Consider the following 12208-nt stretch of genomic DNA (forward strand, 5'->3'; position numbering starts at 1 on the left):
ATACAATATTTAAAGGGAAAAATGGCAACCCTGCTCGTGAGAGCTTACAATCTACAATGAGGTGGGGGGAGGGGCAAGGTACAAGTGCTTATTTACAATGGCAATCCAGCCATCTCATGGGGGATAGATAATGGCTTCCTGGACCAGTTGGCCAGAGCCTTGAGATGCATTTGGGTGCCATGGAGTTTGACATGGGGTTATGTTCTGAGAAGTTGTTGAGGGATTAGGTGAAATTAGTTTGGCTAGGGAGTGTGATAGGCCGCCCTAAAAAGATGCGTTTTTAGGGAGCGTCTGAAGCTGAGTAAGTTGTGATTTGTCCTAACTTCTTGGGGTAGAGCATTCCAGAGGTTTGGTGCAGCTCGGAAGAAGTCTTGGATTCGGGAGTGGGAGGTTCGAATTATTGTGGATGTTAGTCGAAAGTCATTTGCAGAGCGTAGAGAACGGGTGGGATGACAGACAGAGAGGAGGGTGGAGATGTAGGGGGGTGCTGCACTGTGGAGAGCTTTGTGGTGATAGAGAGGAGGGTGGAGATGTAGGGGGTGCCGCACTGTGGAGAGCTTTGTGGCTGAGAACAAGCAGTTTGAATTGGATCCTGTGATATATGGGCAGCCAGTGACTGGCACAGAGCAGAGGTAGCGGTTAGCCAGATAGGTGACCCTGGCTGCTGCATTAAGGATGGACTGTAGAGGAGAGAGTCTAGTTAGGGGGAGACCAATTAATAGAGAGTTACAGTAGTCAAGGCGAGAGTGGATCAGGGCCACGGTGAGGGTTTTTGTCGTTTCCATTGTGAGAAAGGGGTGGATTCTAGAGATGTTCTTGAGGTGCAAGCGGCAGGTGCGGGCAAGAGATTGTATGTGGGAGGTGAAGGAGAGATCAGTGTCAAGTATAACACCCAGACAGCGAGCCTGCTGCCTAGGACTTATCTTTGTGCCACACACAGAGAGGGAGATGTCAGGTTTAGGAAGGTTGGGAGATGGAGGGAAAAGCAGAAGTTCAGTTTTGGAAAGGTTAAGTTTCAGATAGAGAGCAGACATGATGTTGCAAACAGCAGTCAGGCAGTCACTTGTGTTCTGTAGTACAGCGGGGGTGAGCTCAGGGGATGAGGTGTATAGCGGTGTGTCATCAGCATAAAGATGGGACTGAAGCCAAATCTGCTGATGGTCTGTCCAATTGGGGCAGTGTAGAGGGAGAAAAGAAGAGGGCCAAGGACTGAACCTTGAGGGACCCCAACAGTGAGAGGAAGAGGAGAAGATGTGGAGCCAGCAAATGATACGCTGAATGAGCGGCCAGAAAGATAGGAAGAGAACCAGGAAAGAACAGTGTCCTTTAGGCCGATAGAATGGAGCATAGAGAGAAGGAGATGGTGGTCAACAGTGTCAAAGGCGGCAGAAAGGTCAAGAAGGATAAGCAGAGAGTGGTCACCGTTACGTTTTGCTGTCAATAGGTCATTGGTCACTTTGACAAGGGCAGTTTCTGTTGAGTGTAAAGGGCGGAAGCCAGACTGTAAAGGATCTAGAAGAGAGTGAGTGGAAAGGTAGTGGGTGAGACGAGAGTAGACCAGGCGCTTCAAGAGTTTAGAGATGAAGGAGAGATTGGAGACTGGTCTGTAGTTGCTTGTGCAAGACGGATCAAGGGAAGGTTTTTTTAATAATGGAGTAATAATAGAGTGTTTGAGGGAAGAAGGGAAGATACCAGAAGAGAGAGAGAGAGTTTGAAGATTTTAGTTAGGTGAGTGGTGACAACCGGAGAGAGTGTCTGGAGAAGGTGTGAGGGGAAGGGATCAGTAGGGCAAGTGGTAGGACGAGAAGAAGAGAGGAGCCTGGAGACTTCCTCCTCTGTGACTGGGTCAAATGTGGAAAGTGAGCTGGATGGGATATGGAGAGGGATGGGATTCACAACGCTTGGTGGCTGGGAGCTGATCCCTCGGCGGATGTTTTCTATTTTCTCTGTAAAATACGAGGCCAGGTCATCAGCATGAAGGTCTGTGATAGGGGTCTGTGCTTTAGGACTGAGGAAGGAGTGAAAGGTGTCAAAGAGCTTTTTTGGATTGTTGGCTAGTGAGGAGATAAGGGTGGTGAAGTAGGTCTGTTTGGCGAGGTGAAGGGAAGAGTTGTAGGTCCTTAACATGAACTTGTAGTGGATGAAGTTTTCTGGTGTGCGGAATTTCCTCCATAGGCGCTCGGCACTCCTGGAGCATCGCTGGAGAAATCGAGTTTGTGATGTGAGCCAAGGTTGTTTTACTTGGTGTTTGGAGGTTCTGAGGGTGAGGGGTGCTACTTGGTCCAGGGTGCTTCTGAGTGTGTCATTGTAGTGCTTTACAGCCAGATTAGGACAGGAAAGTGAGGAGATAGGGGATAGTGATAAGTGTAGAGAGTCTGTAAGCCTTTGAAGAGTCAATGGCCTGTAGGTTTCTGAATGTGTGATAGGTGGGAGTGTGCTGGGGCGGACGAGGGTTTGTGAGCTTGAAGGAGAGGATGTTGTGGTCAGAGAGGGGAAGAGGTGAGTTGTCAAAGTGAGAGATTGAGCAGAAGCGGAAAAAGACCAGGTCATGGGTGTTACCATCTTCATGTGTCTCAGTGGATGAGAGCTGTGAGAGGCCAAGGGAGGTGGTGAGAGATAGAAGCTGGGATGCAGATGGGGAGGAGGAGCTGTTCATGGGGATGTTGAAGTCTCCTAGGATGAGGGTTGGCAATTCAGAGGACATGAAGTGTGTCAGCCAGGCTGAAAAGTGGTCAAGGAACTGGGTGGGTGAGCCTGGTGGACGGTATATGACAGCTACTCTGAGGGGAAGGGGATGGAAGAGCCTGATTGTGTGAACCTCAAAGGATGGGAATGAGAGTGATGGAGCTGGGGGGATGACCTGGAAAGTGCATTGTGGGGACAGGAGTAAGCCGACTCCACCACCATGTCTGTTTCCAGTTCTTGGTGAATGGGTAAAGTGTAAACCACCGTGAGAGATGGCAGCAGGGGAAGTAGTGTCAGAATCCTGAATCCAGGTTTCAGTGAGGCCTAGTAAGTTTAAGAGAGTTATTGAGAAAGAGGTTGTGGATGTAAGGAAGCTTGTTACATATGGACTGTGGATTCCAGAGAGCACAATTAAAAGAGGGAAGTGAGGGTGTACAGGGAATGTTAATAAGATTATCAGGGTTTCATGGGAGGTGGGGCAGGGGGTAAAGTTAGCATGGGGTGGCCCTGGATTAGGAGAGATATCACCTGATAGAAGTAGGAGTAGAAGGAGAAAGGTCAGATGGTTTTTTGATGTGTGGCATGTCTTTTTGTGTGATACCCTGGAGCATGAAGGATTGAGGTTATTCAGATAGGTGAAAAGGGCCCGGGAACTGTACATAGGAGAAGGGAGGAGAGAGGGGCTGATGTGGAGGAGTGGTGATGGAGGGGGGCAGGGCGGTGAAACTGGACAGTAAAGGCATATAGGATGATAGAGAGAGAAATAATAGTCATGGTGGTTACAGTAGTCAAGGCGGGAGTGGATCAGGGCCACGGTGAGGGTTTTTGTCGTTTCCATAGTGAGAAAGGGGCGGATTCTAGAGATGTTCTTGAGGTGCAAGCGGCAGGAGCGGGCAAGAGATTGTATATGGGGAGGTGAAGGAGAGATCAGTGTCAAGTATAACACCCAGACAGCGGGCCTGCTGCCTAGGACTTATCGTTGTGCCACACACAGAGAGGGAGATGTCAGGTTTAGGAAGGTTGGAGGATGGAGGAAAAAGAAGTTCAGTTTTGGAAAAGTTAACTTTCAGATAGAGAGTAGACATGATGTTGCAAACTGCAGTCAGGCAGTCACTTGTGTTCTGTGGTACAGCGGGGGTGAGCTCAGGGGATGAGGTGTATAGCGGTGTGTCATCAGCATAAAGATGGTACTGGAAGCCAAATCTGCTGATGGTCTGTCCAATTGGGGCAGTGTAGAGGGAGAAAAGAAGAGGGGCGAGGACTGAACCTTGAGGGACCCCAACAGTGAGAGGAAGACGAGAAGATGTGGAGCCAGCAAATGATACGCTGAATGAGCGGCCAGAAAGATAGGAAGAGAACCAGGAAAGAACAGTGTCCTTTAGGCCGATAGACTGGAGCATAGAGAGAAGGAGATGGTGGTCAACGGTGTCGAAGGTGGCAGAGAGGTCAAGAAGGATAAGCAGAGAGTGGTCACCGTTACGTTTTGCTGTCAATAGGTCATTGGTCACTTTGACAAGGGCAGTTTCTGTTGAGTGTAAAGGGCGGAAGCCAGACTGTAAAGGATCTAGAAGAGAGTGAGTGGACAGGTAGCGGGTGAGGCGAGAGTAGACCAGGCGCTCCAAGAGTTTAGAGAAGGGGAGATTGGAGACTGGTCTGTAGTTGCTTGTGCAGGACGGATCGAGAGAAGGTTTTTTTAATAATGGAGTAATGATAGAGTGTTTGAGGGAGCAGGGGAAGATACCTGAAGAGAGAGAGAGATTGAAGAGTTTAGTTAGGTGAGTGGTGACAACCGGAGAGAGTGTCTGGAGTAGGCGTGAGGGGAAGGGATCAGTAGAGGAAGTGGTAGGATGAGAAGAATAGAGGAGCCTGGAGACTTCCTCCTCTGTGACTGGGTCAAATGTGGAAAGTGAGCTGGATGGGATATGGGGAGGGATTCACATTGCTTGGTGGCTGGGAGCTGATCTCTTGGCGGATGTTTTCTATTTTCTCTGTAAAATACGAGGCCAGGTCATCAGCATGAAGGGCTGTGACAGGGGTCTGTGCTTTGGGACTGAGGAGGGAGTGAAAGGTGTCAGAGCTTTTTTGGATTGTTGGCTAGTGAGGAGATAAGGGTGGTGAAGTAGGTCTGTTTGGCGAGGTGAAGGGAAGAGTTGTAGGTCCTTAACATGAACTTGTAGTGGATGAAGTTTTCTGGTGTGCGGTTTTTCCTCCATAGGCGTTCGGCACTCCTGGAGCATTACAGATAATGATTCACTATATTGTGGCACATTTATTTCTTCTCACTAGAAGTGAGTGAACCTGAATAGTAAAGTTCGGTGTTCGTACTCAGCGCAGACTTTACTAAAAAAAAAAACCAAAAAAAAACAATCAGTTTTGTAGTTTGGATGCTTTATGTATGCTGACCACTCGAGCGAGCATCTCTGTCCTCGGGTACACTCGGATCTTGGCCCAGTGCGAGTCACTTGCAGTGTTTGAATGGTTCACACTGGAAGTAATAACAGCGTGATCGGATGTAGTGTGCACCAAACATAAATTATGGATACACCTTGCCCATCCTCCCCTGGAAATGATCTGTTTATGGCTGGCTCCATGTGGCCAGAGACCCGAACTGCCCAATTAGTGATTTCCATTAAGGTGCAGGTAAAGCCCAGGACCCAAACTGAACTTTCTCTACAGTCTGGATGAATCCACCGAACATCCATGGGTCCGCTCATCTGTACTGCTGACAAAAAAAAATAATGGAATTTGGAGACATATAGATGTATGATAGTAATATAGCTCTGTACGGTGCTGCCCTTGAGCTGCACTATTGCCTGATTTCCTGATTCTTGTATTTTCATTTCTACAAAATACAACAATAATAATAATAATAATAATAATCTTTATTTCTATAGTGCAAACATATCCAACAGTGCTTTACAATTCAGAGGTTCATATAGAAACATTCATAAGTAACAGTTATAGCAGATACAATAATTAAAGCAAAAATACTGACGACCCTGCTCATAAGAGCTTACACTCTACCATGGGGGAGGATGGGGTGACACAAGGTACAGGGGCTTATTAACATCCACAGTCCGGCCATCTCCAAACAATGGGGGATAGATAAAGGCTGCATGAGCCGTCACCAGCCGATCTGTCTGATGCTTTTGGGGTCGGTGGAGTTTGAGGGAGAATTAATGTTCTGAGAAATAGTGGAGGGGATATGTATGAATTGACTGTGATTGGGGAGGGTGATAGGCCACCCTAAAAAGATGTGTTTTTAAGGAGTGTCTGAAGCTTTGTAAATTGTGGATCGCAACCGGCAAATGCTTTTTAGCCTAAGCAGCAAATGCTAACTCATGAATCAAAAATCACCAAATGGTCTTGCTATCTATTCCCGCCCATGTGCCCACCTACACTGGAGTTAACATATGATGGCGACAGAGGGAGGAATGCCAGGCAGCCAGACAGAGGCAGGAATAGACAGCAAGACCCAACCCACATATACCCTTCCTGTTGCACCTGTCAATCAAATAGCAGTGCATTACTGGAACTTTACTTGCACATATTTCTGAAATAAAACATCCAATCTCTGAACACAAGCCATGCTTACATTCAGCATCCTAGAACCAGTATAGCACTGGCCTTACTTTATATATGAAAATCCTGCTGGTCGGTTCCCTTTACGCGTATATCTTTTTTCTTCCATAGGAAGGAGCTTGGACGATTACAGAAGCTGTATGGGCTTTATGAAGTGGTGATGACGTCCATTAGTGGTTACAATGAGACAGTCTGGTCAGAGGTGGATGTGCAGAGCATTGCCGCAGAGCTGAAGGATTTTCAGGAAAAGTAGGTGCCATACATTCAACTATAAAGAATTCAACACATGAATGATAAATGTCTGACTGTTTTGTCACTTTTTCTTAAAGATGTAATGAACTTACAAAGGATTTGGAGCACTGGCAGCTCTTCCTGGATCTCAAGAAAATAATAAACGACTTCAGCGAGTCCTGTCCGTTATTAGAAATGATGAGGAATGAAGCCATGGTGAGCTGGCACTGGGACCGCATCTCGGATCTTCTAGGACGCAAACTCCATGTTCAGTCTGCTTCGTTTTGCCTGAGTAACATTATGGAGGCCTCAATTCTTCAGCACAAAGATAAGATCACAGTAAGTTACTTTTTATCGTATGAAATGAGGGTTATTTGAGGAATTGTAGGTTCTTTTTATTACCCAATTCTATAACACTATTCCTTCCTTAGAAGGTGTGTATTGAACTATTGTATTAAGTATGTGCACACATCTTTTTCAGGCAGATTCCTCCTGAGATCCGCTTGAAAAATCACTCAGAAAAATGCTTAAAAGAAAGAACATTTGCATTTCTTTATAAAAACAACTTGCTGTTTGGATGTTCAGGCTCTTCTGCCTCTTTTAACCACATGAAGTTTCAAAAGATGTCAAGTTGCTAACAAAGTGACCATTCCTCAGGTTACTTGTAGTGATGAGTGAGCACTACCGTGCTCGGTGCTTGAAACTTGTGGTTAGCGACCACTACTATGCTCATGTGCTCGAAACTAGTGATGAGTGGGCACTACCATGCTCTGGTGCTCAGTACTCGTAACTAGTGATGAGCGGGCACTACCATGCTCTGGTGCTTGCAACTAGTGATGAGTGGGCACTACCATGCTCAGGTGCTCAGTATTTGTAACTAGTGATGAGCGGGCACTACTATGCTCAGGTGCTCAGTACTCGTAACTAGTGATGAGCGGACACTACCATGCTCGGGTGCTCAGTACTGGTAACTAGTGATGAGCGGGCACTACCATGCTCGGTGCTTGTAACTAGTGATGAGCGGACACTACCATGCTCGGTGCTTGTAACTAGTGATGAGCAGACACTACCATGCTCGGTGCTCGAAACTAGTGATGAGTGAGCACTACCATGCTCGGGTGCTCTGTATTTGTAACTAGTAATGAGCGGCCACTACCATGCTCGGGTGCTCTGTATTTGTAACTAGTGATGAGCGGGCACTACCATGCTCGGGTGCTCAGTATTTGTAACTAGTAATGAGCGGGCACTACCATGCTCAGGTGCTCAGTATTTGTAACTAGTAATGAGCGGGCACTACCATGCTCGGGTGCTCAGTATTTGTAACTAGTGATGAGCGGGCACTACTATGCTCGGGAGCTCTGTGCGCGAAACTAGTGGATGAGCGAGCACTACCATGCTCGGTGCTTGTAACTAGTGATGAGCGGGCACTACCGTGCTCCGTGCTTGTAACTAATGATGAGCGGGCACTACCATGCTCGGTGCTTGTAACTAGTGATGAGCGGGCACTACCATGCTCGGTGCTTGTAACTAGTGATGAGCGGACACTACCATGCTCGGTGCTTGTAACTAGTGATGAGCGGGCACTACCATGCTCGGTGCTTGTAACTAGTGATGAGCGGGCACTACCATGCTCGGTTCTTGTAACTAGTGATGAGCGGGCACTACCATGCTTGGTGCTTGTAACTAGTGATGAGCGGGCACTACCATGCTCGGTGCTTGTAACTAGTGATGAGCGGACACTACCATGCTCGGTGCTTGTAACTAGTGATGAGCGGGCACTACCATGCTCTGTGCTTGTAACTAGGGATGTGCGGGCACTACCAGGCTCGGGTGCTCGGTCCTCTAAGGCTAAGTTCACATTTCCGTTGTTTTGTATCAGTCACATGCGTCGCTTGACGCATGTGACTGATGCGCTGTTCAACGCTGTACAACGGATGACAAAGAACAGAATTCTTTGTCGGATTCCGTTGTGTGTGGGGGGCGGAGTTCGGGGGGGGGAGCCGAGCAGGGCCGTGGCACTGACGACGTCAGTGCCGCAGGGACTGCAGGACAGGTGAGTGTGTGTGTGTGTGTGTGTGTGTGTGTGTGTGTGTGTGTGTGCGTATACACTTGCTGAATGCGGGAGGGGGCGGAGCCGAGCGGGGGGCGGGGCCAGGCGCTGAGGATGTCAGTGGAAGTGCTGTGGTCTGCATGGCTGGGGACAGGTGAGTGTGAGTGTGAGTGTGTGTGTGTGTATGTGTGTGCACATGCGGAGTGCGGGAGCGGACGGAGCCGAGCGGGGGGCGGGGCCAGACGAGGGTGTCAGTGGCAGTGCTTGTCTGCATGGCTGGGGACAGGTGTGTGTGTGTACATACATGTGCGGCGTGCGGGAGGGGGCGGGGCCGAGCGGGGAAGTGTCGGCCTCCCTGCACACGTAACCAGCCTAAATATCGGGTAACAGCAAAGCGCCCGATGTTTACCTTGGTTACCCGATATTTACCTTGGTTATGGGCGTACACCGCTTAGCGCTGGCTCCTTGCACCGTAACCAGGGTAAATATCGGGTAACCAACCAAAGCTGGTGACGTGTGCAGGGAGCCAGAGAGCATGCGCAGCGAAATCCGACGGATCGCGCTGCTCAAAAAACGTTACATGCTGCGTTCCTCCCGCCCGGCAGTCAGTCGTTCCACGACTGATCAGTCAGGCGGAGGGTGCAACGCAGCATCATCAGTCACAATCCGCTGCTCATACAAGTCTATGGGAGCAGCGGAATCCGCTAAACGGATTCCGTTGTTTACAAGAGCAGCGGATTGTGACTGATACATTTTAGCGGAAATGTGAACTTAGCCTAAACTAGTGATGAGTAAGTACTACCATGCTCGGTGCTTGATTCAAGTAGGTTGGACGCTCTGATGGGCTTGACTTGAGTATAGAGTATAAGAGAAGTCAATGGGAAACGCTAGTATTTTTCCAGAAGATCTTCAGGAAAAATGTTGAGTTTACCATTGATTTCTATTATACTCCGGGCTTGAGTCTCGCCCATCCGAGTGTCTGACCTGCTTGTTTTTAGTACCCGAGCATAGTAGTGCTCGCTCACCATTAGATACTTCCCTTGAAAGACACTAAACTTTACAAGTCAATAGGGAGGCTCAGGCGATGCCCCGGTATTTATCTAAGGGCAGAGTCACACTGGCGTATGACCGGCACGAGTACAGTGAGAAAATCTCGCATTGCACTCGGCCCCATGTAGAATAATGCTGCAGCTCATATCTGCAAGTTTGTCCTCAGCTCTAAATGGACTGAGGAGGAAAAATGGCAGCATACTGCGATTATGTGTGAGTCTCTTATCACTTGCACCCATACAAGTCTATGGGTGCGAGTGAAACATTGGACTGCACATGGATGACATCAGTGCGATATACCCAGAGGCTGACAATGGAGGACATGAGGAGATTAACCCCTTCCTCTCCTCCGCAGCTGTGAGCTGATTGCAGGATCGGATCGCAGTCACATGACACTTGGCTCATGCTTGCAGCAGAGCAGCAGCCGAGGGCCTTTATTATATCGCATTCGTTGCTCTCGCATTTTTTCACCCAATCTTGTTTGTAAAGATCTCAAAAGAACGTTCTGCTGTCTCACACGACAAAGCGAGATTACAGAGCACAACCAGAAAGACGGGTCAGGATAAAAATTGTTGAAATGTCCTAAAGTGTCTTCCTCTCATCAGACTCGACGAGTTCATAGTTGCATAGTTTCATAGTTTTTAAGGTTGAAGGGAGACTCTAAGGCACGTTGCAACATCGCACGTGCGATGTCGGTGGGGTCAAATCGAAAGTGACGCACATCCGGCGTCACTTTCGACATCGTTGTGTGTAAATCCTAGATGATACGATTAACGAGCGCAAAAGCGTCGTTATTGTATCATCGGTGCAGGCTCCGACTTTTTCATAATTACGCTGCCGTGACAGGTACGATGTTGTTCCTCGCTCCTGCGGCAGCGCACATCGCTGTGTATGAAGCCGCAGGAGCGAGGAACATCTCCTTACCTGCCGCCGGCGGCTATACGGAAGGAAGGAGGTGGGCGGGATGTTTACATCCTGCTCATCTCCGCCCCTCCGCCGCTATTGGCCGCCTGCCGTGTGACGTCGCTATGACGCCGCACAACCCGCCCCCTTAGGAAGGAGGCGGGTCGCCGGCCAGAGCGACGGTCGCAGGGCAGGTGAGTGCATGTGAAGCTGCCGTAGCGATAATGTTCGCTACGGCAGCTATCATAAGATATCGTACCTGCGACGGGGGAGGGGACTATCGCGTGCGACATCGCAGCATAGGCTTGCAATGTCGCAACGTGCAAATCCCGCCTAAGTCCATCTAGTTCAACCATATCATGTCCATATCATGTCCATATCCTGAGGGCAGGTGCACATCACCAGGTTTTTCAAGCAGAAGATTCTTCAAGAAAACGCTGGGGTTTTTTTTCCTGACCCTTGGGTGACATAGCAACAGTCTGCATCAAGAGGGAGGCTGGGACCCCCTGCTGAATTGTGGTGGGCACAGAGACTAAGGGGTGCTTCACACACAGCGAGCTCGCTGCCGAGATCGCTGCTGAGTCACGCTTTTTGTGACGCAGCAGTGACCTCATTAGCGATCTCGCTGTGTGTGACAATGAGCCGCGATCTGGCCCCTGCTGCGAGATCGCTGCTCGTTACACACAGCCCTGGTTCGTTTTCTTCAAAGACGCTCTCCCACTGTGACACACAGATCGCTGTGTGTGACAGCGAGAGAGCGACGAAATGAAGCGAGCAGAGAGGAGGAGCCAGCGTCTGGCAGCTGCGGTAAGCAGTAACCAAGATAAACATCGGGTAACCAAGGTGGTTACCCGATATTTACCTTAGTTACCAGCCTCGGCAGCTCTCACGCTGCCAGTGCTGCCGGCTCCGGCTCCCTGCACATGTAGCTGCAGTACACATTGGGTTAATTAACCTGATGTGTACTGTAGCTAGGAGAGCAAGGAGCCAGCGCTAAGCTAAACGGTGTGCGCTGGTAACTAATGTAAACATCGGGTAACCATACCCGATGTTTACCTTAGTTACCAGTGTCCGCAGCTTCCAGACGCCGGCTCCGTGCAAGCGCAGCGTCGCTTGCACGTCGCTGCTGGCTGGGGGCTGGTCACTGGTCGCTGGTGAGATCTGCCTGTTTGACAGCTCACCAGCGACCATGTAGCGATGCAGCAGCGATCCTGACCAGGTCAGATCGCTGGTCGGATCGCTGCTGCATCGCTAAAGTGTGAAGGTACCCTAATGGGAGTGATGACAATCTCTGTAAAGCCCTGCAGACTATGTCAGTGCTAAAAGTAAAGTTATGATTGTAATTAGTGCATGGTCTCACCCTGCAGGATATTTGTATATCAGCTGTGAAGGAGAAGGACATCAAAACTAAACTGGTGCAGATAACAGACGTCTGGAGCAAGCAGTTTATAAGCTTTTCAGCCTTTAAAAGCAGAGGAGAGCTGCTAATAAATGGTGCCGCGGCCACACAGATCATCCATAGGATGGAGGACAGTTTGATGGTTCTCGGGTCATTGCTTAATAGCAGGTAACGGGAAATGGAGTTAATAATAATAATAATATTTATTCACTTATATAGCATCATTACTTCCAAAGAGCTTTAATAAACCTCCATGATTTTCTATCCAGCACACAATAACATTCCTGCTGTCTTTAATATACGTCTAA

At 48.8% G+C, this 12208-nt stretch overlaps 1 protein-coding gene across 1 annotated transcript in view; it reads left to right on the forward strand.

Annotated features, from left to right (window-relative positions):
- The window catches only part of DNAH8 (dynein axonemal heavy chain 8), a 593387-nt gene that overhangs the window by 254890 nt on the left and 326289 nt on the right, over positions 1-12208 (forward strand). The window contains exons 32-34 of the mRNA XM_075338922.1: positions 6379-6516; positions 6597-6837; positions 11869-12068. Of these exons, the coding sequence (XP_075195037.1) occupies positions 6379-6516; positions 6597-6837; positions 11869-12068 (579 nt within the window). The remainder of the gene's footprint in view (positions 1-6378; positions 6517-6596; positions 6838-11868; positions 12069-12208) is intronic.

This window comes from Anomaloglossus baeobatrachus, chromosome 3, assembly GCF_048569485.1.
Source record: "Anomaloglossus baeobatrachus isolate aAnoBae1 chromosome 3, aAnoBae1.hap1, whole genome shotgun sequence".
NCBI lineage: Eukaryota > Metazoa > Chordata > Amphibia > Anura > Aromobatidae > Anomaloglossus > Anomaloglossus baeobatrachus.